The 24408-nt window shown below is 53.3% G+C and overlaps 2 protein-coding genes across 5 annotated transcripts in view; one reads left to right on the top strand and one right to left on the bottom strand.

Annotated features, from left to right (window-relative positions):
• MYH7B (myosin heavy chain 7B) overlaps positions 1 to 14376 on the top strand; it is a 28235-nt gene extending 13859 nt beyond the window's left edge. For all 4 annotated transcript variants that reach the window (XM_017837146.1, XM_017837144.1, XM_017837143.1 and 1 more), the window contains 27 exons: positions 43 to 222; positions 309 to 441; positions 912 to 988; positions 2595 to 2682; positions 3125 to 3242; positions 3850 to 3973; positions 4182 to 4318; positions 4721 to 4976; positions 5492 to 5734; positions 6089 to 6265; positions 6610 to 6755; positions 7281 to 7371; positions 7965 to 8354; positions 9233 to 9359; positions 9645 to 9763; positions 10005 to 10201; positions 10360 to 10709; positions 11208 to 11332; positions 11607 to 11722; positions 11851 to 12043; positions 12127 to 12330; positions 12440 to 12565; positions 12692 to 12862; positions 13146 to 13250; positions 13676 to 13771; positions 13912 to 14049; positions 14258 to 14376. In XM_017837146.1, coding sequence (XP_017692635.1) covers positions 43 to 222; positions 309 to 441; positions 912 to 988; positions 2595 to 2682; positions 3125 to 3242; positions 3850 to 3973; positions 4182 to 4318; positions 4721 to 4976; positions 5492 to 5734; positions 6089 to 6265; positions 6610 to 6755; positions 7281 to 7371; positions 7965 to 8354; positions 9233 to 9359; positions 9645 to 9763; positions 10005 to 10201; positions 10360 to 10709; positions 11208 to 11332; positions 11607 to 11722; positions 11851 to 12043; positions 12127 to 12330; positions 12440 to 12565; positions 12692 to 12862; positions 13146 to 13250; positions 13676 to 13771; positions 13912 to 14049; positions 14258 to 14263 — 4233 coding nt within the window. In that variant the 3' untranslated portion in view covers positions 14264 to 14376. The remainder of the gene's footprint in view (positions 1 to 42; positions 223 to 308; positions 442 to 911; positions 989 to 2594; positions 2683 to 3124; positions 3243 to 3849; positions 3974 to 4181; positions 4319 to 4720; positions 4977 to 5491; positions 5735 to 6088; positions 6266 to 6609; positions 6756 to 7280; positions 7372 to 7964; positions 8355 to 9232; positions 9360 to 9644; positions 9764 to 10004; positions 10202 to 10359; positions 10710 to 11207; positions 11333 to 11606; positions 11723 to 11850; positions 12044 to 12126; positions 12331 to 12439; positions 12566 to 12691; positions 12863 to 13145; positions 13251 to 13675; positions 13772 to 13911; positions 14050 to 14257) is intronic.
• A 372-nt stretch (positions 14377 to 14748) lies between these two features.
• The window catches only part of TRPC4AP (transient receptor potential cation channel subfamily C member 4 associated protein), a 35989-nt gene continuing 26329 nt past the window's right edge, over positions 14749 to 24408 (bottom strand). The window contains exons 12-19 of the mRNA XM_017837147.1: positions 23014 to 23115; positions 21548 to 21631; positions 21150 to 21240; positions 20685 to 20825; positions 19374 to 19482; positions 19057 to 19169; positions 18636 to 18842; positions 14749 to 17377 (exon numbers count right to left, since the gene is read on the bottom strand). Of these exons, the coding sequence (XP_017692636.1) occupies positions 17240 to 17377; positions 18636 to 18842; positions 19057 to 19169; positions 19374 to 19482; positions 20685 to 20825; positions 21150 to 21240; positions 21548 to 21631; positions 23014 to 23115 (985 nt within the window). The 3' untranslated portion in view covers positions 14749 to 17239. The remainder of the gene's footprint in view (positions 17378 to 18635; positions 18843 to 19056; positions 19170 to 19373; positions 19483 to 20684; positions 20826 to 21149; positions 21241 to 21547; positions 21632 to 23013; positions 23116 to 24408) is intronic.

Genomic DNA, 24408 nt, shown 5'->3' with positions numbered 1-24408 from the left:
AACTCTGAGCTCAGTCCTGTTCATACCCCCTTTCCCCTGCAGCCAATGGGAATCCTGTCCATCCTCGAAGAGGAGTGCATGTTCCCAAAAGCTTCTGACATGACCTTCAAATCTAAGCTCTACGACAACCACATTGGGAAGTCTCCCAACTTCCAGAAGCCCCGTCCGGATAAGAAGCGGAAATACGAGGCCCACTTTGAGGTGGTGCACTATGCGGGTGTGGTACGTCCCTGTCACCTCTTCCACAGCATTCCCACCTTCCCCTGGCAGGGACAGAGCTGTCCTCACCTGTGCCTCTCCTGTGACAGGTGCCCTACAACATCATTGGGTGGCTGGACAAGAACAAGGACCCCCTGAATGAGACAGTGGTGTCCATCTTCCAGAAATCCCAAAACAAGCTCCTGGCTTGTCTCTATGAGAACTACGTGGGCTCTGCTTCAGGTGAAGAGCACCCCCAACCCTTTTTTGACCTTGGTCTCTCCCTCCCTTTGCAGCAAAACCTTCTCACCCCCATGCCCAGCTGTTGGTGCAGCCTGGGCAAAGGGAAGGCCCATATTGATCCCTAAAAACCTCCCTGGCCTGGATAGGTGGGTGCTGGCCTAAGGGCTTTAGGTGTGTGGTCAGGACCAGGCTGAGCTGGTGTGGGGCTGTAGGGCTGTCCTGGTGGCCCTGTGACTTTGGGGTGTGTGAAGGGGTCTCTTGTTAGCAGGAGCTGAGGAGCAACACCCAGAACTGGGCTCTGTGGGAGATGTTTTTGGTGTCTTTGGGTTTGTTCTGCAGCAGGGCACAACTACCTCTGCTTTACAGGGAGTGGGGGCTGTGGGCATTTCAAGGGTGTTTGGGGGGGTGCTCCTGAGTCCTTCAAGCTGAGGAGATGTTTTGCTGATGTGATCAATATTTCAACCCAACAGAGGAGCCTCACAAGCCAGGGACCAAGGAGAAACGTAAAAAGGCAGCTTCTTTCCAGACAGTGTCACAGCTGCACAAGGTAAGAGCCAGCCCCTCATCCAAGGCATTGAGGGAAACATGCTCAGAGGGTCCCATGGCAGTCCCACTTCCCTGCCAAGACTCTTGGCATCTTGCACATGAGCTCCTGTGGCCTGAAGGACCCCCAGAGCTCCTCAAGGACCCTCAGAGTTCCTCAAGGACCACCTCTAGGCAAAAAGTCCCAACACCCTCTCATCTCTGAGCAAAGGGCCTGTGCCTGGCAGAGTCCCAGCCCCTGTCCCCGTGCTCCTAGGGCAGGACATGAGGTGGTGGCTCCCTTGGAGCTGGGGCTTGTGCTGCTTCTGCCCACGTGACGCTTGCGCTGCTCGGCGGCTCCTTCGCCTTTGAGAGAGCGGCAGTTAAGACTTGTAGTGATGTTTAGATAATGTATTACATGAACATCACTTTAAGTCTGTGCTACTTCTCTCCTCACTCTTACCAGCGGGAAGGACAACCTTTGGGCAGAAGAAAATGGAGGAGGATCTGGCAGGTCTCTGTCCTGGGAGGTGGCCTGGGCTGTTTTACAGCTCAGGATAACACACATTCCCATTCCATGCTCACCATCAGAATTATTAGTCCAAGCCAGAGCTTAACCAGCTGGAAAACAGCCCAGAGGGGTTTGTGGGCCCATGTCCTGCCATGACAGCCTCGTAGTGACAGGGCAGTGGTCACAGCACCAAGGCTGACAGAGCTCAAGGAGTGTTTGAACAACACTCTCAGGGACATAATGGGATTGTTGGGTGTCCCATGCAGGACCAGGAGTTGAACTTGGATGATCCTTGTGGGTCCCTTCCAACTAGAAATATTCTGTGATTCTGTGACAGGGTGCTTGAAGAGGCAGAGCCCCTGTTCAGGGAGAAGTGTGACTTTTTTTCTCCTGGACAAGTCACAGACCTTGGGGAAAGGTGTCTGTGGTGACAAGTTGCCCCATGGTGATGTGGAGCTGTGGGAAGGTGTTCCCTTCCTTGAGCTGGTCCTGAACAGGCTGAGCCTGTATGAGCAGGGGAAGGAAAGATTAAGGGTGCAGATGCTTTTCCCAAGAGCAAAGTCAAGGCTATGTCATGCCTTGAGCCCTGCCTGGGAGAGAAAGGAGGTGCAGTCTGGATTGGCAGGGCCCTCTGTCACAGCTGTAGGGAGTGAAGCACTGTGGAGGTGCAGGGAACTCCTGATGAGCCAAGGATTGCAGCCATTGTGGACCCCAGCACCGGAACTGCAGAGTGTTGAGCACAGGGCTGATGGGCACCAGGAGAGATCTGTACCAGGAATATGCTCAATCCTGTCTTCCTGGCTCTCCCCCACAGCAAAACTTTACCTACAAATACTTGGGAAGCATCTGGCTCCTCTCTGGCACAGCAAAACCTGCAGGTGCCACTTGGCTTGTCTGCCAGCCCAGTCCCCTCTGCCATGGGTCCCATCCTGGCAGGAGGCAGTGGTCCTGCCCCGGGCTCAGGATGTCCCACTGACAGGATAGCAGGAGGGAATTCCCCCTTTCTCATGACAAAAGGGGCTCTCAGGGTCTGCTGTCTTCCTGCCTGTGAGGGGAAGGGGCTGGAGAGAAGTGTTGTAGGGGAGCAGAGCTGTCACCTCACCCCGTGTCTGCCCTGCAGGAGAATCTGAACAAGCTGATGACCAACCTGCGCTCCACCCAGCCCCACTTCGTGCGCTGCATCATCCCCAACGAGACAAAGACCCCAGGTATGGGTGGGCTGAGGCAGCAGCCTGGCAGTGCCCCTGGGGACACCCACATGTGGGAGCTGGCAGGGATTCTTGCACCCACCTTCTCCCAAACCCTTTTCAGGCTGCCACTGAGCCCTGATCCCATCTCAGTGTTGATTCTCTGTGACCCAGGTCAATCTCCTCTGCTGGGGAGAAGGAGCTTTGCCAGACTTTTGGCTGTGCCTTGGTGGTTGGGCTGCTTTGCACTTGTATATAACAGCAGGCACGGATGAGTCTGTCAGAGTGACTCCCTCCATCTGAGGCCCAGGCTGCAGCCCTGGTGCTCAGCACGGACCTGCAGGACGGGTCAACACCCATGTTGAAACCACGGGATGTTTCCAGAGTTCAGGCCCAGGCTGCAGCTCTGTTTGCTCTGTCTTCTTGGGCTGAGCACCTGCTCCAGCTCTGTTCTCACCCACAGGAGCCATGGATTCCTTCCTGGTGCTGCACCAGCTGCGCTGTAACGGTGTCCTCGAGGGCATCCGCATCTGCCGGAAGGGGTTCCCCAACAGGATCCTCTACGCAGACTTCAAGCAGCGGTAACTCCCTCTTCTTCCTCACCCAGCAACCCACACATGTTCTGGGGGGAGACAAGACTTGTCCTGGCTCTGATCTGCTCCCCAGCTTGTGCAGGGCTGGCCTGAACCCCCACATACCCCCAGTGCGTGTACAGTTTGGGATAGCTCTGCTGCTGCCTCTGGGGTGCCAGATCTGGATAGGTTGGTGCCAAACGGGATGAGATCTGGTGAATGTCTGAGATGCTGAGTGCAGGGCTGGTGCAGGGGGATGGTGCAAGGCTTAGGTCCTCTGATCCTGGCTCAGGTTTCTCTCTGCCCTTGGGATGGATCCTTGCCATTCTCCAGCTGGCCCCATCCATGCTGCTTGGCCTGGGCCTGACCGGGCGTGGTAAGGCCAGTGACTCCTCCGTGCACAGTCTCCCCGATGTTGAGGGACTGTGATCTGTCAGGGTTCCCTGGTGCCTGCTCTGCAGAAGAGCCAGGACTGGAGCAGCTGGCTCATATATTGCTCCAGCCTGTGCTGCAGCAACATGACTCTGGTGGGAACTGGCACGACCGGGATTCAGGGATGATGATGGAGCTGTGCTGCAGTTCCCCTGCATGTCCTCCCTCTGCTCTGTCCCTGCAGTTACCGTATCCTGAATCCAACAGCCATTCCAGAAGACAAGTTTGTGGACAGCAGGAAGGCCACGGAGAAGCTGCTGAGCTCCCTGGAACTGGACCATGCACAGTACAAGTTTGGTCACACCAAGGTGAGACCTGGCAGCTGGTCCTTGGGAGGGAGACATTGCCCCTCCTGTCTCTCTCTGTTCCCATTGCCCACATACTCAAGACAGGAGATCAGGTGCCTGTGCCCATACAGGCACTCAATCCCTGCTCCATGTGTCTGCACACAGCCCAGGTCGTGTTCCCCCTGAGCCCTCTCTGCTGGTGACTCCATTCCCACTCTCCTCCCCACAGGTGTTTTTCAAGGCTGGTTTGCTGGGCTTGCTGGAGGAGATGCGAGATGAGCGTCTGGCCAAGATCCTGACCATGCTGCAGGCCAGGATCCGCGGGTTCCTCATGCGCCTGGAGTACCAGAAGATCATCAGCAGGAGGTAGAGTTGGAGGGGGGAAAAGGCAGAACTCTGTGTCTCCTTGTTCCTTCTGCACGTGTTTGCCCTGTAGGGCTTCCCTGTGTCTGGCAGTGGTTGGTGAAGGTCCTGTCCTGAGGGATGGAGGCAGACCTGGGAGAGGTCTGGCATGGCTCTGGTAGGGAGGATCTGGAGTGGGGGAGCCTCTGGTTTCTACTGGAAGATTCAGAGGGAGGCAGAGTGAAGAGACCTGAAAGCCAAGCCACACCACCCATCCCACCAGGGCCAGTGTGCAGACAATGATTCATCCATCATTCTGCCATTTATCCAGCTGGTGGAGAATGGAGCCATGTCCAGGTGTGCAGAGGCCAGGATGGGACATGGGAAATCTACACCCCTGATGATGCTGTACTTGTATCCCCTCAGGGAAGCCCTCTATACCATCCAGTGGAACATCCGGGCCTTCAACGCTGTCAAGAACTGGTCCTGGATGAAGCTGTTCTTCAAGATCAAACCTTTACTCAAGTCTGCTCAGACTGAGAAGGAAATGTCCAACCTGAAGGAGGAGTTTCAGAAGCTGAAGGAGGCTCTGGAGAAGTCTGAGGCTAAGAGGAAGGAGCTGGAAGAGAAGCAGGTCTCCATGATCCAGGAGAAGAACGACCTGACTCTCCAGCTTCAGGCAGTGAGTGCCTCACCCTCTCTCTGGAAGTGCAAAGATAGTGCAGGGTCCATGGGTAGAGGAAGGAGCAGAGTGTGGTAGATCCCTCCTCCAGCCTCTTGCAGTTCTGAGGCTGCCTCGTGGCCACAATCTGTCAGGAATGAAATGTAAGACTGTGCAGACTGGAAGCAAACTCCCATCTCAGGGATGTCCCCTGACTCTGGAAAGGGAGGGATGGCAATGTTTGCTCACCAAACTCTGGCTCATCTGTGCCATTTCTGTGCCAAGAAGTGCCAGTCCAGTGTTTCCTTCCTCTGGAAAGATTTAGTTGCTTTTTGGCCCTGGTTCAATGTTAGTGGTTGTCCCTTGAACCTTGAAAATGGGCAGTGGCTGTATTTTTTGTACACCTGAGCACCTTGGGCTTGCTCTGCCCATTCCACACGGAGAACTTCAGCTCTGGGCCAGGACACCAGGACTCAGAGCCTGCTGGTGTGCTCTGGGACAGTGGATGAGCTCTGGCTCTCCTGTTCCTCTCCCAGGAGCAAGACAACCTGGCAGATGCTGAGGAACGCTGTGACCTGCTGATCAAGTCCAAGATCCAGCTGGAGGCTAAGGTGAAGGAGCTGATGGAGCGTGTGGAGGACGAGGAGGAGATGAACTCAGAGCTCACCGCCAAGAAACGCAAGCTGGAGGATGAGTGTGCAGAGCTGAAGAAGGACATCGATGACCTGGAGATCACTCTGGCCAAGGTGGAGAAGGAGAAACATGCCACAGAGAACAAGGTAAGAGACCTCCCTGGAGCCTCAGTGCTTGTGGGGGCACCAGAGACACATCAGGTGTGGGGGAGCTGGGGTAGGGCAGAGTGAAAAGGGGAGAGGGAAACCCCCCCCAGTGTCCTGTCTCCTTGCCCAGTGGGGTGTGGGCAAATGGTTCTGTGCTGTGGGCAAGTGATTTGGGGCACTGACAAACCCCCTGGTGGGACCAGCCTGGCCAAGGGAGAAGGGCTGGCTGCTGTTGGGGTGCTGAGCTGCTGTTGGCCATGGACCTTCTGCCTCTCAAGGGTCAGGCTGCTGAAGCAGCTCTGCACCCCCCTCTCTCTGAGAAGATGGACTCAATTTTTGACTGCTCTTGTTTAGGTTAAAAACCTGATTGAGGAGATGGCTTCTCTGGATGAGATCATTGCCAAGCTGACAAAGGAGAAGAAAGCCCTGCAGGAGGCCCATCAGCAGGCCCTGGATGACCTGCAGGCTGAGGAAGACAAGGTCAACACGCTGACCAAAGCCAAGGTCAAACTGGAGCAGCAAGTGGATGATGTGAGTGTAGACCAGTGGCAGTGAAGCAAGAGAGGTTTGAGTCACACCTCCAGGAGAGCCCAAAGGCTGTCCCTCAGTGGGATCTGGAGAGTGGGGTCATTAGCAGATTCCCATTTAATATGGCCAGTTGAGGAATAACCCCATTAGTAAACTGTCCCTGAACCAAGAGGTGGTTAGAGCACTTCAGGGAGAGCAGTCCTGGGCTGAGGGAATGGGACTGGAGACCAGCTGGGAAACATCTCTGTCTCTCAGGGATGGGTGAACTTCCCACAACAATGGACACAGGAAGGGTGGGGCTGCAGAGGGTCCTTTCCCTCCCTATCCCATCTCCCTTCATTCTCCAGCTGGAAAGCTCTCTTGAACAAGAAAAGAAGATCCGCATGGACCTGGAAAGAGCTAAGAGGAAGCTTGAGGGAGACCTGAAGCTGACACAAGATTCTATAATGGATCTGGAGAATGACAAACAGCAGCTGGAGGAGAGGCTCAAGAAGTGAGTGTGTGACATGTGCCTGGGCTCTGGGTTTGCTCTGCTCCTCTAAATGGAGCCTCTGTGTGGCCTCTGCAGGGTTTGCAGGGATGTGGCTTCTGGGCACTGCTGGTGTGACCAGTCCAGACAAAATGAGGACTGAGTTAGCCTGGGCACTTTGCAGGGTTGCTGAGGAGCTTGTGAGCTACACAGACTCATAGATCAGGGCACTATAGACCTTGGGATACATTGGGTTGGAGAGGAGGGACCTGCCTGGCAGGACCCAAACAGAGCTGAGACCTCAGCTACAAGTATGGACTTCATCACTCATGTCCCATTTATGTTGGGGGACCTCAGAGGGAAACCCTCAGAGCCAGTTGTCTGCAAGTTTGGCCACTCCAGCCCTCCTTGAGAGCCTTCCATGAGCTGCTTCTAACCCCTGCAGTTCCTTTCCTGTGTGGTTTGTTTGTCCTCTAAGCCTGGGTGTTACAGGGAACTTCAGAAGCCAGAAGGACATGTCAGGACAGTGTTTGTCTTCTTTCTGTGCAGGAAAGACTTTGAACTCAGTCAGCTGAATTCAAGGATTGAAGATGGGCAGGTGACTGAGGCCCAGCTGCAGAAGAAGATCAAGGAGGTCCAGGTATGGTGGAAAGAGCTGTTCTCACAGCCCAGGAGTCCGAAATTCCCCTCAGATGTAATGTGCTGGGGAATCTGCATGGGCCAGTCCCTCTCTGAGCACAGAGGTATCTCCTTGGAAAAGGAGTGATGGACAAAGCTGGCCTGGTTAGCAGAAGCAAAGCCCTCTTCCAAAATGTGGTGGGCTGAAAATTAAAGAATGAACTATTGAGGTGAGCTCTAGCACCAGCCTGAGGGACAGCTTCTAGAATGTAGCTTTCTGTCCAAAATAAAGCCTTTGATCCAGTGCCCAAGCTCTGAAAATCCAAGTCTGGTGCGCTGGGCTTCTTCCTGTTGGAGACAGGTTCCCACGTTCGTGGAAGTTCTCATGACAAGAAGTTGATACCAGCCTGGATCCTGATGGCAGGACACAGAGGAGAGCAGGACGTGCACAAAACATTTCCAAGGAGCACCACCCAAAACAGCCCGAGCATTTGCTCCAGACTTGTGTCTTGTTGCTCCCCATCATCTCTGGAGACAACTTGCTCCATTGTGGAGAGCAAAGACGCCAGAGCTCCACCCAGAGCTTGGTGCATCTGCCTCGCTCTGTCCCTGCAGGCCCGTGTGGAGGAGCTGGAGGAGGAGCTGGAGGCCGAGCGCGCGGCCAGAGCCAAGGTGGAGAAGCAGCGGGCCGAGGTGTCCCGGGAGCTGGAGGAGCTCAGCGAGAGGCTGGAGGAGGCCGGCGGGACCACGGCCACACAGCTGGAGCTGAACAAGAAGCGGGAGGCGGAATTCCTGAAGCTGAGGCGGGACCTGGAGGAGGCCACGCTGCAGCACGAGGCCACGGCGGCCGCGCTGCGCAAGAAGCACGCGGACAGCGTGGCCGAGCTGAGCGAGCAGATCGACAACCTGCAGCGCGTCAAGCAGAAGCTGGAGAAGGAGAAGAGCGAGATGAAGATGGAGGTGGACGACCTGTCCTCCAATGTTGAGTACATCACCAAGAACAAGGTGGGTGCTGGTCCTGCATGGGGCTGGTTCGTCTCGTGTGTGAACATCAGGGCAACTGGTGGCGGTGTGTCCATGGGGTGATGTCCCAGGGAGCTCTTTCACTAAATCACAGAATCAGCCAGGTTGGAAAAGACCTGTGAGATCATCAGGTCCAACCTTTAACCCATTACCACCTTGACTACTAAACCATGGCACTGATGCCACATCCAGTCTCTTCTTAAACACCTCCAGGGACAGTGGATCCACCCCCTCCCTGGGCAGCCCATTCCAATGTCTGATCGCTCTCTCTGTAAATAATTTCTTCCTAATGTCCAACCTAAACCTCCCCTGGCACAGCTGCAGACCGTGCCCTCTTGTCCTACTGCTGGTTACCTGGGAGAAGAGACCAACCCCCACCTGGCTCCCCCCTCCTGTCAGGGAGTTGCAGAGAGTGAGGAGGTCTCCCCTGAGCCTCCTCTTCTCCAGGCTCAACAGCCCCAGCTCCCTCAGCCTCTCCTCATAGGACTTGTGCTCCAGTCCCTTCCCCAGCCTCATTTCCCTTCTTTGGACACACTCCAGCCCCTCAATATCCTTCCTGAACTGAGGGGCCCAGAACTGGACACAGTTTGCCATGGCTGAGTCCCTGTTTTTCCCCCCTTGTCACTATGGCAGTGTTTTGCTTGTCCTAGCCGAGTCCGGAGGCTCTGGGAAGGCATTTCCTGGGAGACAGAGTTCAGAGAGCCACTCAGCTTAGCAGAGACAGGAGATCCCTGGCAGGCTCCTGCTCCCTGCCTCGTGTGCCCATGGGATCTGCTGAGCAGGGCAGTGAGTCCCAGGCTGGGAGAGCAGTGCTGCCAGGCCTGAGCTGGGCTCACACGGGCTGTGCTTGGTGCCCACAGGCCAACGCTGAGAAGCTGTGCCGCACCTACGAGGACCAGCTGAACGAGGCCAAGTCCAAAGTGGACGAGCTGCAGCGGCAGCTGACGGACGTGAGCGCGCAGCGGGGCAGGCTGCAGACTGAGAACGGTGTGTGGGGCAGAGCGGGGGGCACACGGCTGCCTCGGGGCTGCTCTGGGTGGGGGTGCCAGGGTACAGCCAGGCAGGCTGTCCTCCTTCCCCTAAAAACCCTAGCTGGGCATCAGAAGGAGGGGTTCCTTTGCCTTTAGCTGCTTGCACCTCTGCCCGTGGCCCAGCTTGCCCATGTTGGATACCGCTGGGACTGCTGAAGGCAGAGGCCCTGGGGAGTGCAGGGGAGTGCAGATTGCAGCCCTTCAGCCCCAAAGTAGCTGGTTTTGCTCTGTTTGAACCCAGGGGAGCTTAGTCGGCTGCTGGAGGAGAAGGAGTCCTTCATCAACCAGCTGAGCCGTGGCAAGATCTCATTCACACAGAGCATCGAGGAGCTCAAGAGGCAGCTGGAGGAAGAGACCAAGGTGAGGCTTCTAGGGCACAGCTGATCTGGGAGTGACAAGGATCACAGGGAATGGGGTGTGTGTCACACTGTGGCAGTGACTCAGGCTCTTGGACTGGGGAGGTGGGACACACCCTGCACACAGGGCAGCTCTGAACCTGGGAAGAACAGAAGTTCCCTCCTGCTGCTCCCAGTGCCACGGCCAATGTCCTGGAGCTTGGGGCCAGCTGCTGCTCTCACCGGGGCTGCTCTCCCTCCCTCAGAGCAAGAATGCCCTGGCCCATGCCCTGCAAGCCTCCCGGCATGACTGTGACCTGCTGCGGGAGCAGTACGAGGAGGAGGTGGAGGCCAAGAGCGAGCTCCAGAGGAACCTGTCCAAGGCCAACGCTGAGGTGGCCCAGTGGAGAACCAAGTATGAGACTGATGCCATCCAGAGGACTGAGGAGCTGGAGGAAGCCAAGTAAGTCCCATGGCACAAGTTGGGTGGCAAGTTTCCATTCACCAGTGGGGCTGCCCTAGATACCAGGACGACCCTTCCACAGGGATTTGAGGCTGCTCAGAGCAGTGGGGTGGGGTGACACTCGGGCAGGGAACGCTCACCCTGGCTGCCGTGGGCAGGAAGAAGCTGGCCACCCGGCTGCAGGAGGCGGAGGAGGCCGTGGAGGCCGCCCACGCCAAGTGCTCCTCGCTGGAGAAGACCAAGCACCGGCTGCAGACGGAGATCGAGGACCTCTCAGTGGACCTGGAACGCGCCAACTCCGCCTGCGCCGCCCTGGACAAGAAGCAGCGCAACTTTGACAGGATCCTGGCCGAGTGGAAGCAGAAGTACGAGGAGACCCAGGTGGAGCTGGAGGCGTCGCAGAAGGAGTCGCGCAGCCTGAGCACGGAGCTCTTCAAGCTCAAGAACGCCTACGAGGAGTCCCTGGACCACCTGGAGACCCTCAAGAGGGAGAACAAGAACCTGCAGGGTAGGACTGGGCTCAGGCTGTCCCCTCGGGCTCTGCCCAGGCTCCTGCTCCCTGTCCTCAGGCCAGGGGGATATTGGGTCCCTTCTTGGCAGAGAGGAGACCTTGCTGCTCAGCCCATCCCTTGGAGGGATACAGCAGCCCTGCCAGGATGCCAAAACATGTCCTGCCCCCTTGCTGGGGCCCTCTGGGAGGTCAGGCAGAGCCACTTGGCTCCTCTTCCCACATGGTGCATGATTTGCTGCCAAGTGCCACGGCTGTGGCATGACACTGCCCTGGGGGTGTTGCTCTTGGACAAACAGGTCTCCCCATGTACTTAATGCCTCTCCCATTCCCTCTCCTTCACCCAGACTTCAGAAATGTCCCCAAGCACAACCTCAGCTGCCCTCCAAGGGGCTGGGGGGACATCAGCTGAGCCTGGGGCAGTGGGATGGGGATGTCACCTTCACAGGACTGGTCCCATAAACTCCTTCCTGACCAAATGCCTTCTGTCCCTGCCAGAGGAAATCGCTGATCTGACTGACCAGATCAGTCTGGGTGGAAAAACCATCCATGAGCTGGAGAAGGTGAAGAAAGCCCTGGAGAGTGAGAAGAGCGATATCCAGGCAGCTCTGGAAGAGGCTGAGGTGGGTCCTTGTTTTCCACATGTTCCTGCTGCCCCCAGGAGCCACTGGCCCACCCTGCAGCTCTGGTCAGGTGCTGCTGGAGGGTGACAGTCCTGAGCCAGGCTCTAACCCCTGGGAGGTTATTCATGGAGTCCTGCAACCACTGCAGGCACTGGGGTGGTTCCACCTGCCTTGTTCCCCATAATGCTGGGCTAGGGGGCAAGGCCAAGCTGCCAGGCTGGAGTGGGTGACCCCCCCTTCAGGAACCACTTTCCCATGGTTGAGGTGTTTCTAGGGAGCCCTGGAGCATGAGGAGAGCAAGACTCTGCGCATCCAGCTGGAGCTGAACCAGATCAAGGCTGACATGGACAGGAAGCTGGCAGAGAAGGACGAGGAGTTTGAGAACCTGAGGTGTGTGGGGTGAGGGGACAAGGCTGGGCAGTGGCTGTGGGGGCAGAGCTGACACCGTGGCCCTGGCAGGGCTGCCCCAGGCTGGGTGTCCCCAGGGGGCTGTGGCTGATTCACAATCTCCCCCGTAGGCGCAACCACCAGCGGGCCATGGAGTCCATGCAGGCCTCGCTGGACGCAGAGGCCCGGGCCAAGAACGAGGCCGTCCGGCTGAGGAAGAAGATGGAGGGAGACCTGAACGAGATGGAGATCCAGCTGAACCACGCCAACCGCCAGGCTGCCGAGTTCCAGAAGCTGGGCCGCCAGCTCCAGGCCCAGATCAAGGTCGGGCGGTCACAGTGGGACAGGTTGGGTGCTGTCCCTGCCCAGCCCCCTCCTGACCCCACTGACCCCACACTGCCCCACAGGACCTGCAGATCGAGCTGGATGACACCCAGCGCCAGAACGACGACCTGAAGGAGCAGGTGGGGGCCCTGGATCGCCGCAACAACCTGCTGCTGGCAGAGGTGGAGGAGCTGCGTGCCGTGCTGGAGCAGGCAGAGAGGAGCAGGAAGCTGGCGGAGCAGGAGCTGCTGGAGGCCAGCGAGAGGGTCACCCTGCTCCACTCCCAGGTGAGGCACTGCCACGTCCCACATCTCTGCTGGCAGGAGAGCCAGGAGCCTCTCCACTGGCCACGGTGAAGGGCCAGCCCTGGTCACATTGAACCTGCTCTGTGTGCAGAACACAGGCCTGATCAACCAGAAGAAGAAGCTGGAGGCAGACGTCTCCCAGCTGAGTGGTGAGGTGGAGGATGCGGTGCAGGAGTGTCGCAATGCCGAGGAGAAGGCCAAGAAGGCCATCACAGATGTAAGAGCGTGGTGGGCACTGTGCTGGGTGGTTCTGGGAGGAGAAGGGAGGGTCTCAGAACTTCCCCCTGTGTCTGGCAGGGCTGCCTGGTCTTGTGGTGATGCCCCCTTGCTTTTGGCCTGGCAGGCTGCCATGATGGCAGAGGAGCTGAAGAAGGAGCAGGACACGAGCGCGCACCTGGAGCGGATGAAGAAGAACATGGAGCAGACCATCAAGGACCTGCAGATGCGCCTGGATGAGGCAGAGCAGATTGCTCTCAAGGGGGGCAAGAAGCAGATCCAGAAGCTGGAGGCCAGGGTGAGAAGGCAGGGGCAGATCCCTGGTTTTGTCCCCCAGAAGCCAGTTCCTGGTGCTGCCCTGGCCCCTGTCCCACCCCAGCCCTGGGGGGACAGGTGGTGCTTTGGGGGGACCAGGGGACAGTCCCCAAGGACCTGCGAGCCTGGGCCCGGCTCCCAGCCTTTGCTCAGGGTGGTTCAGCCTCTGCTGTGGCTTCTCTGAGCTGGGAAGGTGACTTGGCCTCAGCTGGGCTGGTGCTAGTGCCCATGAGCAGGGTGCTGAGCCGGGCTGTGCCCACCTGCAGGTGCGGGAGCTGGAGGGAGAGCTGGACACGGAGCAGAAGAAGATGGCTGAAGCCCAGAAGGGCATCCGCAAGTACGAGAGGAGGATCAAGGAGATGAGCTACCAGGTACAGGAGCACCAGGCACAGCCCCAGCACAGCAGGGCTTGGCACAACTCCCTCTGCCCAGCCTCTTGTGTTACCCAATAACCCACCCACTGAGCCCAGCCCAGCCCGGGCTCGTTCTGGGCTCTGTGCAGGGACTGACACGGGTGGGACAGGTTTGTCTCTGCCACAACATGCACATCCTGCTCTGTGTCCTTCTGCCCATTTCCCAGCAACTCCTGTGCTGGGTGATGGGACACAGGGAGGGGAACCAGGGGTCAGATGCTGTGACAGGGGGCTGGGTTGGCCTTTGTGTGTGTGTGTGTGTGTGTGTGTGTGTGTGTGTAGGGCCCTGGCACCACCGGGACTCTCCGAGAAATGTGGGGGGGCAGGTGGATCCCCAGTGGGGGGGCTGCTGGGGTCCTGCTAACAGAGCTGGGGCGTTGCAGGCTGAGGAAGATCGGAAGAACCTGGCTCGGATGCAGGACCTGATTGACAAGCTGCAGAGCAAGGTCAAGAGCTACAAGCGCCAGTTCGAGGAGGCCGTAAGTGCCCAGCACCGCTCTCCTGGGATGGGGGACGGGGCTGTCCCTCCCTGGGACCGCCTGGCATGGCTGCAAGGGGCATCGAGGGCGATGTGGGGAGCTGTGCCCCAGACACCCACCCTTCCCCTCACCCCATCCAGGAGCAGCAGGCCAATTCCAACCTGGTGAAGTACCGCAAGGTGCAGCACGAGCTGGACGACGCCGAGGAACGCGCCGACATCGCCGAGACGCAGGTGAACAAACTGCGCGCCCGCACCAGGGACGTCGTCCTCTCCAAGGTGAGCACACCTGGACTGGGGGAGTGGGGAGGAGGGCAGGAGCTCCTGCCAGCCCTGGAGCCAGGGCAGTGACCACACAGCCCACGGCCACATCCTGCCCTGGCACTGCTGCCCTCACCTCCCACTGCTGCCGGGACCTGAAGGGTGGCACAGCGCTCCGCCCTCCAGGTCCCAGCTCTCACCAAAGCCCTTTTGGATTTTTTTCCAGCATTAGGAGCCTGGGTGCCCACCCTGCCCTGTCCCAGCTGCTGCTGTAGGTTGGAGGCAAGTGGCTGCAACAGCCACTGCCAGCTTTGCACCGTGTGAATAAATGTAGCTCTGCCAGGACTTGCTCTGTTGTGTCTGTCCCAGGGTAACCCTGGCCTTTGCTGATGGGATGTGGGGCCAGCTGGGATCTTTGGGAACATCTTTTCACAGCCAGGTAAGGGCAGAGGAGAGGTCCAGGCCTTGTCCTTCCAGCTCTACAGCCCTAGCTTGGGATGGGTTTTGGGAAAAGAGCCCTTTCCTCATCCCTCCCCACCAAAACACGTCTCTCAGCTGCAGGGGGCCAGAGCTGAGGGGTGAGGCAGGACAGGGGGTCAGAACAGACCTCACCCACTACTCCTGAGAACATAAAACCCCCAACTACAGCCCTGCAGGGCACAGGGAGGGTTGTTACAGCTTTGGCAAAGTCACCGCAAAGAAAGACACCTCCGCTCATTTCTTTAAAATAGATTTCTTTAATAGTTTCCATTTAATATGTTTATTTGCAGTTAGTAAATTGGCATTAATCAGGGCAGCACGGACCTCAGCAAACCATGGGGACAGTGCAGACTTCCCGAGGTATTTGTTAAATGACAGGGGTCCTACTTCCTCCCTGTCCCAGCTCCCAACCTGCTGCCACCTCTGTGGGGCCAGTGGGCTCTCCCAGCACCACCTGCCCCTGCTCTCCATAAATAACACACAAGGATGAAGGACAGAGGGGGTCTGGTCCCTCTCAAAATGAGGTTCTTGAAGCACCTGGCACAGACAGACGAGCCCCCAGGAATGTAGCCCCAGTTAGGATGTATCTGTGACCCTCTGCACTGGGGCAGAGCCTCTCCCTGGAGCCCAGCTCCGTCCTTGGAGGAGCTGCCATGGGTTTCTCCCCTCTGCCTTTCTCTGCCCCTCCTGCCTCAGCCCCAAAGCAAAGCCAAGACACCTCAAACAGGTGAGGACCCAAACATGCCTGTGCTCCCAGGCCTGGGAGCAGATGGGGTGGTGTGGGCTCAGCTCAGCCTCCCAGGGGCTGCTCAGCCCCAAACGGACCTTAAAACACAGAGAGGGAGGTGAGACTGGGCAGGGTCAGAGCAGCAGCCAGTGGATGCACCAATCAACTACACTATGGAAAAGGCATCCCTTAACTTAAAAGCCTTTTAATTTGAAGCATTTATTTGAAGTGTACATCTATTACAGTTAAGAAGAAGCAAAGATACACCAAAAACACAAATACCCAAGAACAAAAAAGTACAGATGAGAAAGAAATTAGCTGAGGGGAGGGAGGGGCAGGGCGGGGGTGACCTGGTGAAGAACAGAGTTGCAGCTGCTGTAGGGAGGAGCTCCCCAGGGTGATCCCACTGGAGCAGCCCCGAGGGAGGGCCACCAGGATCCCCAGGAGCTCCTGCAAGGCTCCAGGTTTATGCACAAGCTCAGCAGCTCCGACCACCCTGCACGTCCATAGCAGGACACTGAGGGGTGAGAGAAGCAAGAGGAGGAGGGAGATGTTCAGAGACAGGTCCTGCCCTCGGGACTGGAGCCTTGTTCACTCCTCCACCCCCAGCACTGGGAGACTCAGAGTGGGACTCATTCTGCTGGAAACGACAAGACACAAAATGCTGCCGGCTCAGAACATCCTCACCCCTCTGGAGCCTGGACAGAGCTGAAGTCAAGTCATCTCATAAAATAAATTAGAAAATGTAAAAAAAAAAAAAAATTCAGATGCATGTTTCAAAACTGGTTTCTTTTAGCTGGAACTGCAAGACACTTTTTTGACTTAAACGTAATGGCTGTATCTCATTCCTGGGAATCTGACTGTCTTGGATAATGCAGTGTTGGTGAGCAGGCAGGGCACGTGCAGGTTTGGCAATGAGGACTGCCAAAACCCAATTCCCCCTTTCCCAACATATCCTACAAAGTTACTTTCAGGAACAGGAGTGTTTATTCCCAGCATTTAACACATTCTGATTAAAACAGATGCAGGAAATACGGACATCTCCAGTAAATATTGCACTTCAAGATTAATGTGTGTGTTGATATTAAGGACTGAAAGCAAGAGACTGACATAAGACTTCCAGGCATAGCAGGTTAACATCAAGAGCAATGGTCCTGAAAAGGATTTTAAAACCAGATTAGTTACCCAAGAGAAGGGACAAGCCGCAAGTTTAAAAAATTAGTACATTTTAATGCTAAGTGCTCCGTGAAAAAGCCAACCTCTGTTGCAATTCCACCACTGCTCAAATGTCTCTGTTCTCTGCAGCTTTGTAAAACACCTCCAGGTGGAAAGGATCTGCAGGAAAGACAGCAGGAGCAGAGGTTCTCTCCTAATGCACAGATTTAGTACCAAATGATCCAAAAGGAGATGGTGAAGAGGTGACTGGAGCTAGGGCTCTCAGGAATTAAAAGCACACACACACACACACACATACACTCATGCTCTACCCAACCCTAAACCCCTGATTCCAAACCCCAGCAGAAGGGTTACACCTGAAGGGGGTCCCCGTGGGGGCTCTGCATGTGGCTGGTGTTGGGGTCCTGGTCAGACTGGCTCCTTGGACCTCACATTTGGAGGGCAACTGCTGTGCTTTTGACTTGCCATGAGAGAGCCACAACTCAACTGGCACATACAGAGTATCCTCACTGTCAGCAAAACCATCTCTGACCAACCCCGCTGGACCGGGAGAGAGAGGAAAAAAAATAACAGAGGCTGGTATTTGCAGGTGGTTATTTTTATCCCAGAACAACTGGAAGATACATCCCTGAATGTGTTGCCCAGAGAGCTGCCCAAAGTCTCATCGGTCAGAGATCAGAGCCTGGGACCGGGAGGGGCCGGGGTTTGACAGTGCTCCTCACACTCACACACACACACACACACACACTGCACAGCGTATCCCTGAAAATCCACGGGCTGCAAGGGACCCTCCAAGCGCTGTCCATCGGAAGCTGGAGCCCAGGGTTACTCCTCCACAAAGTCTCTGTCAATGTCCATGTACGCCTCGTCGATGTAGCTCACTATGGCACAGGGGGACGTCCGGTCCGGACTGAGCAGTATAGATACAGTCTCTTTCCAGTAGGTAAAACTAATACAGGAGCTCTGTGGGGAGAGAGGAAAGGATGGTTGGGGTGGCCCACAGCACCAACATGCAGCATGAGACTCATCCCAAAGGCACTCAGCAGAGAGGACTGGAAACTGCTTCCTGCTCATCCCGAGCTCTCCCCAGCCCGACCGTGTAACCCACGCTTTGGATTCACCACCCAGCCCTCCCTCCCTGGGGCCTGCAGCAGAAGGGCTGGATGAACCAACCACACCCTCCACAACCAGCCTCCCACTACCCAGTATATACAGAGATACAGATACAGACATGTATGCCTCCATACAGGGACTGCCAGCACCTCTGCCTGGGCCACCCACACCACCCCAAACTGTCCCTCTGCTGTCCAGTCTGAGCACACTCTGTGTCCCTGCAGTGCTGCAGGTACTGGCAGTACCTCCCACCCCTGGGAAGACACAAAGGCAACATCCCCTCCCTGCTCACATCCCTCCTGCATCATTCCCTGAAAGCCAAAAGGCCACTCTGGCAGCCCATCATACATGATGTGTTACCACAGCCTTTACACACTGGACTAGTTATTCCCACCCATCCTCCTCCTCCATCACACTCCTCCTGTCTGGGAACTCCTTATTTTCTCTACTTCCAAAGCCCTAATGCTGCTCCACCTCAGGTACCTCATCCATAGGAGCTTTCTGAACTGAAGGGGTTTTTCCTTGAACTCATTAAAAATCTGTTAAAGCTGCCACCCAATCACTGAAAAGTCAATGAAGAAACCTGTACAACCTCACTTCACCTTCCCTATACAAGGGAGTTGCCTTCTCATCACAGGTCATTTCTACCCCAGTGCCCAACACAGACCAGCTCTGGGGCAGAAGCCTGCAGGCTGCTTTCCACAGGGCAGCTCCTTGTCTTCCAGCAGCTGCACCGGATAATTTCCTGCACTGTTTGCCACTCAGGAAGAGGGAACAGCCTGGTTAAGGTGCTAACTAGTCTGGGAGCTGCATTTTGTCCTGCCTCCACATCCTTGCCCATCCCGCCAGCCCTGCCTCTCACCCCACTCAGCACTGGCAAGTCTGTGTGCCAGAGCCAAGACCTCAGGTTTTGTTTGCAGGGAAACCCAGCAGCTGCCTTGTGGCAGCCTGACTGTGTGAGATGGTGTTAAAAACACTGCAGGAGTTACACTGGGGGCAGAACTTCCCCCCTTCTTTCCCTTCACAACCTCCCACTTCCCATCCCTGTGGTGACTGGCAGGCAGGTATTGCTGTGGTCGATCCCTGCCGTGGTCAGAGGGTCACATACATTTTCTAAGCAGGTGCTGTCTTTATCCTTGTTGAGGTAATGCTGCTGCCAGAATCGCAGGAGGCTGTGGAAGTTGTTCAGGATGAATCCAGGGTACTTTTCCGTGTATTCCATCTGTTGCAAGGTGCGCAGGTAAAAGGGGAGCTTTTCTTTCCTTCGGGCCAGCATTAGGATAACTAAACTTGTGTTCAAACAACTGACGTTTTCCTGAGAGTAAAAATGACACAGCAAACAAAAAAATATCAAGATGCTGGTTGTAAACACGTCCTTACAAAATATGCTTGTGGAAAGCAGATATGCTTGTGGAAAGCAGGTGTCCCTACACACAGCAAGGAGGAAGGGCCATGGTTCCTCCCTGCTCCCAGCTCTGCTCATCACTCCAGTACCAGCAAGGTAACTAAAGTTACTGTCAGCTCTTTACCTGTGTGAGTGTCTGTACATGGATAATATTGATGAGACGGAAAAGGAAGGACATTCTCATGGACATCTGGGACATGTAGGACAGGAGGCGGCACTCGGACAGGACCTCTGCCACTGCAGCCAGAGGAGAGACACAGTCAGCAGGTGCTGCAGGGTCAGACATGCTGGTCCAAGCACCAGGGCAGCAAGAACTGGTGCTCAGACTGCAGAAACAAACTTTCAGGGTAGCATTTCCCTCTGTCTGCACCCCAAATTTTCAAAAGCCCAGATTTAAGGTATTCCCACCAAACAGAGCCCACCCCACTCCTCACTGTTCACCTTTAGCATCAGACTGGTTCTCAAACCGGTCCAGGGACAGTGTGATGCAGCGAACCAGCATGTTTGAGTCAACCAAGGAACTGTTGATCTGGTTTAAAAATATCTGGAACTGAAGAGAAACCCTTTTTAGTGTCAAATTAAAATAATTAAATATATAAATACTCAGGGCCATGACCTTTTTGTCATCTCTAACAAAATACATCTGCCTCATCCAGCCCAACACTGGCACCGAGGGCTGACCAAAGGATCCCTACAGCAAGGGCCTTAAAATCACTGTGGAACAGAAAAATGTCAGAGTCCTGGCATTCCTAAAATATTTTGTGAAGTCCCACTCCAACGAGAGCAAGATTTCATACACTCTTTGTTTTGAAAGAGGGAGACTGGACAGCATTGGCTGCTGGCCTCTAATTCCTCCAGCTCCATGTTTTCCTACACTTACTTTATACAGGCAGTCCTAGGGAGGAATAAATACAATGAGGGAGTCACACAGAATGAGAACTAAACTCAGTTATAGATCAATAAATAGGAAGCACATATGAAGTCTAAAGACATTCTCTAGAACGTAGGAGTTCATTTACTAGAGAAAAAAACCAAAATTAAATACAACTTTCTTTTAAAATACATTTATACTTCCCATTCTCCAAGGTCTGCCAGACCTAAGAGCAATGAGGGAAAAATTACAGTAACAAAAGCAAGAATATGAGGTCATTCAGAACCTACCCAACAACTGATGTTATATGTACAAAGTGCACAAGAGCATGAAACCACTTTGCACAGAGCTGCCCATCCTTGATTTACATGTGCAACTCAGTTTTATAGGTAATTACATCAGCCATGACTTCTTAAAATGGCTGTGAGTTCAAATAACATCAAGGATATGACATCTTTTTGCAGCATCAAATATTAATATTTGAATCCACGTCCATAAGAACTGCAAGCTCCAGTAAAAGACTTTTTGGAGCTGTCCCAATGTCCAGAACTATCAGCTTAACTCAAAACTCAGAGGCTTCCCAGGAAATGCTGTGCCATCCTTGAGCCCTGACCTTAGACCTGCCTGATCATGTAACAGGGCAGTGTTTTCTGAACAGCTCAGCACTTGCTGACTCAGGACAGCAGGAGCACTGCTGAGAACTGAGTGTGTGCAGCAACTCACCTGCCTGTGCAGAGACTTTGGCAGCTCACCCCTTAATGTTTATTGTGCCCCAAGCTCACCAACCACACCAAAACCAAATGAATCTGAGTTTTAGTGCTACCTCCGGCTATAAAAGTTTGTAATTTGACCCTCAGGGGACAGCTTTTACAAATATTTACCTTCTCATCTGTGTTGATGTACTTGTTGAACCTCTTGAACGCATCAATATTGAATTTCATCAGTTCTCCCAGAAGGTCAAAGTAACTCTGGAGCACATCCCGTGATTTGCACTCGCTGTCAACGATGCAGTACAGAATATGCTGGCAGGGGAGGAAAACATGTTATTGCCACAGCTCAGGCCAAGCCAGCAGCACAACACAGATCTGGTTTAACCACTATTTAGAGCATTCATCTGCAGGTTCAGTTCTTGGATGACTGAACTAAAGACAACAATTCAGGTGAGTCTCCTGTTAAAATAACTTCCCACTGATGCAGGTTATACAACTGGCCACCACAAGTACAATTCACAGATGCTTTCCAAAAGTATTCCCAGAGAATGTTTAACATTTTTACCCACTTTTGAATTCACTGCAGATAAATCCCTCTTGATTGCTATGGAGGATGCTTGACATAGAGTTCCTTACCTCCAGGAGTCCTCTCTTGAGCAGGAACATCTGGTCTGCATAGGAGGTGGTGCCTCGAAGGAAACTTTCAACTGCCCTTGCCTGCCAAAACCTGAGAAGTAGAAGAAATGAGGTGCTGATTTTGGAGCAAGGGCAGTACTTTATTATATCTGTAATTTCAACCCAGTTTCCTGATCTGTCTCATGACAATGGAGTCAGACCTGTCCCTGGCCATGCTGGTAGGAGTGCAGGGCAAGCTCTGGTGTTCTCCCTCACCTGCACTGCCACCACAGCACAGCAAAGCCAGGCCTTTCCCCAGATTATGATTCTCAAGCATTCCCAGCTGAAATAAACTGTATGAAACCAAGGCTACATCCCAGGGATCTCAAACAGCACATCAGAGTGCAGAGTGAACCCACCTGAAAGAGGACTCAGCTGGTTCCTTCTTCATGACCTGAAGCAGCCTGGTCAACAAACCTCTCTTCCCATCACAGACAAGACTCCTGGAGCAGGTGAAGGAATGACAGCATGAGTGGAAGGGCTGGCAAATGCTGTACCTTACAAAATACTGAATCCAGTCTCTGCTCCAGAGCTTTTGGTGATCAAAATCTCAGTATTAAGTATATGGTACTTCTGCCAGTTCTACCAGCAGAAGGGTTCCCCTCACTGCCTTTGGTAAATGTCTGCAACACCTGCAACGTGACTTCCAAATAAATCCTAAAGAAAAACTATTCATTTTCTCTCAAATCGTTAATATTTCAGAAATACCAATTCATAGCTTGCAGAAATGAAAATATTAGGAAAAAAACCCACCATATTTGATCTTAGGAATGAAAAACACACAGTTTGCTCAACAAGGAAGCTTTAAATCCCACTTAGGAGGCAGAGCAGAGTATGGAAACCTGGATGCTACATGAGACAACCTTGTTCTGTATGGTGTAGTAAAAGTATAGAGGCTGTACAACTGCAACACTAATTGTATTAAACATCTTCAGTGGAGTTTCCACCTTGTGCAGAAGCAATGCCTTGACCTCTCATTTCAAGAAAAGCAACATGGAAACTAAATGCTGAAGCTGTAAAAACCCCTCAAGTTCTTCCCAATTAGACACAGTATTATGATAATAATAATTATAATCTGGAAATCCTCTTAGAGGATTCCCTTTTGGAGCGAGGTAAATCTGCTCTGTGCAGCCCAAGTCCCTGCTGAAACTCTGGGAATATTCTGACAACTCAATTCTGCAAACTGTGTTCCACCTGGTGAGGTTTGTACACCAGAATTGTGTGTTAAAGAGCTTATTGAATCAAAACAGTCAATCTAACAGATACTCCAATGTAACACCAGAGATTCTGTAAGTGGTTTAACGTGTTAATCTAATTTAGCTCATTCTGTTTATTAGCTGCTCTTAAAATACTCTGAGCAGACACCTGGATCTGTTCAAACAGCCTGGAAATGGACATTATGTGTGCACAGACTGCTCCTGAATCTCAAACCTAAGATTTATTAGCAGGAGCAATTAATGGATTAGAGGGATCAGGGTTTACTTTCCAGGTCTGTCTGCAATGCCTGCTGTACAAGGCCAGACAAACAGTCAGAACTAGAATAACATAATAAAATCTGGGCCATGAACTCAAACCTCCCCATTTTGGGCTTTCCTTAAGGTTGCTTTTGCTTTTAAAACACTTTACTCTGAGCATGAGCACTCTTTAGATTTGCTAATAGCCATCAATACCACACAAACCTGGACACTTCCTGCTGAAATGCATCACTGAAATTAAATCTGTGGTGGACAGATGGACCTCAAACAGAACAGAGGACATCAAACCTCCAACAGAGATGCTTCAAAACCTCCTAAATTGCTGCCCAAAGCCCTCTATTCCCTCTCACCTGTCAGTGTTGACAACTGCATCAACTTCAGGGATGTTGGCTTTGTGGGAGATTGCACTCAGCTCATTCAGTTCCTGGCTGTTCAGGAGGAGATACTTGTTCCTAAAGCAAGACAGCAGGGGAGAAAAACAGGATGAATTCCAGGGGCAAACATGCAATTCCATGAGAAGTAAAGCCACAGGGCTGCAGGGCTGGGTAATCCTCTCTCACCTGGCTGCTCTTCACAGCATTCCCACCCCACTCCCTCCCCCAGGCCAGACAGCTGCTGTTTGGTGAAGCTCCTCCAAAATTCACCAAATTCCAGCTTTAGCACTGACCAGCTTTAAGATGATGGTTCTCTGCTGACTTGTTCAAAAATCTTATGGTTTGTAATTATTTTCTTCTTGTTTTTTAAAATCTCAGCAACATTCTGCCGAATTTCAGAAGACTTAAATAGCAAACTTTTTCACACCTTCCCACAGTTTTTCTCTGCTTTATCATACTGCTCTTTATCAGTAATCAGTCTCAGAAAGCAGAAGCTGCAAAAAAGCACTCAATCATCCTTGTACTTTACTGCTCTCAGCAAACTTCACTCTGGCAATATTTAAAAACATCATGAAATGTAGAGATCAGAACAGTAATGGATATAAACCTCAGGAATTTGAAGGAAATTCTTTATCAAATACTGAATTTTGCATAACAAAAACGAATTATTTCATCTGTAAAGTAAATTAAATGCAGAACAAGTCTGACAAGAGTAAAAATTAGTCCAGGGGCTCCCTTTGCCACACTCCCTGCCCAATGCCAGCATCTTCCTACTTCAAAGTGCTCAGAATCACACTGCACAGATTTATTTTCAGGAAACCTCAGGGAGCACAGGATGAGTGAGCAAAAAGAAACTACTCATCAAACCAGCAACTACATGGAAGAAAAATTATTAGACCCAAGGGGACTGAGTGTCTCCTTGTTTCAAACACCATCAGCCAGATTAGTGCCCACTGAGGTTCTCATGTAAAGCTTCCTTTGATGTGGATTATCAGGTTTCTGCAAGGAGAACACAGCCCTTCTCTCCCTGCAACAAACAGTTCTGCAAGTCTGGCTTAGACACAATTTTACTGAAATTAATATTAGTGCACAAGTACTTGCTCTCATCTTGTCCTCAGCTAATCTGTGATTTCATAGAAAGTTTGTGTCATCATTTGTTTAAAACCCTTAACCAGATTCCACACATTCCACCTGCTCTGAGGTTACAGCTGGGAGCTGTTTCCTGTTTGAACAAGCCTGAGATCTTTGTAGCAGCCACTTAAGTAGGAATATCATCTAAAGAGATTTTATTGGAAAACCTGGAGTGATTCCTGGGCAAACAATGTCTTGCCTGGAGGATTTACAACAGGTCAGCCTTCCCTTTATGCCTGT

This window comes from Lepidothrix coronata, unplaced genomic scaffold (genome assembly GCF_001604755.1).
Source record: "Lepidothrix coronata isolate B3197 unplaced genomic scaffold, Lepidothrix_coronata-1.0 Scaffold293, whole genome shotgun sequence".
NCBI lineage: Eukaryota > Metazoa > Chordata > Aves > Passeriformes > Pipridae > Lepidothrix > Lepidothrix coronata.
The sequence above is the reverse complement of the archived record's forward strand: the minus strand, read 5'-3'. Positions and strand labels throughout refer to the sequence as shown.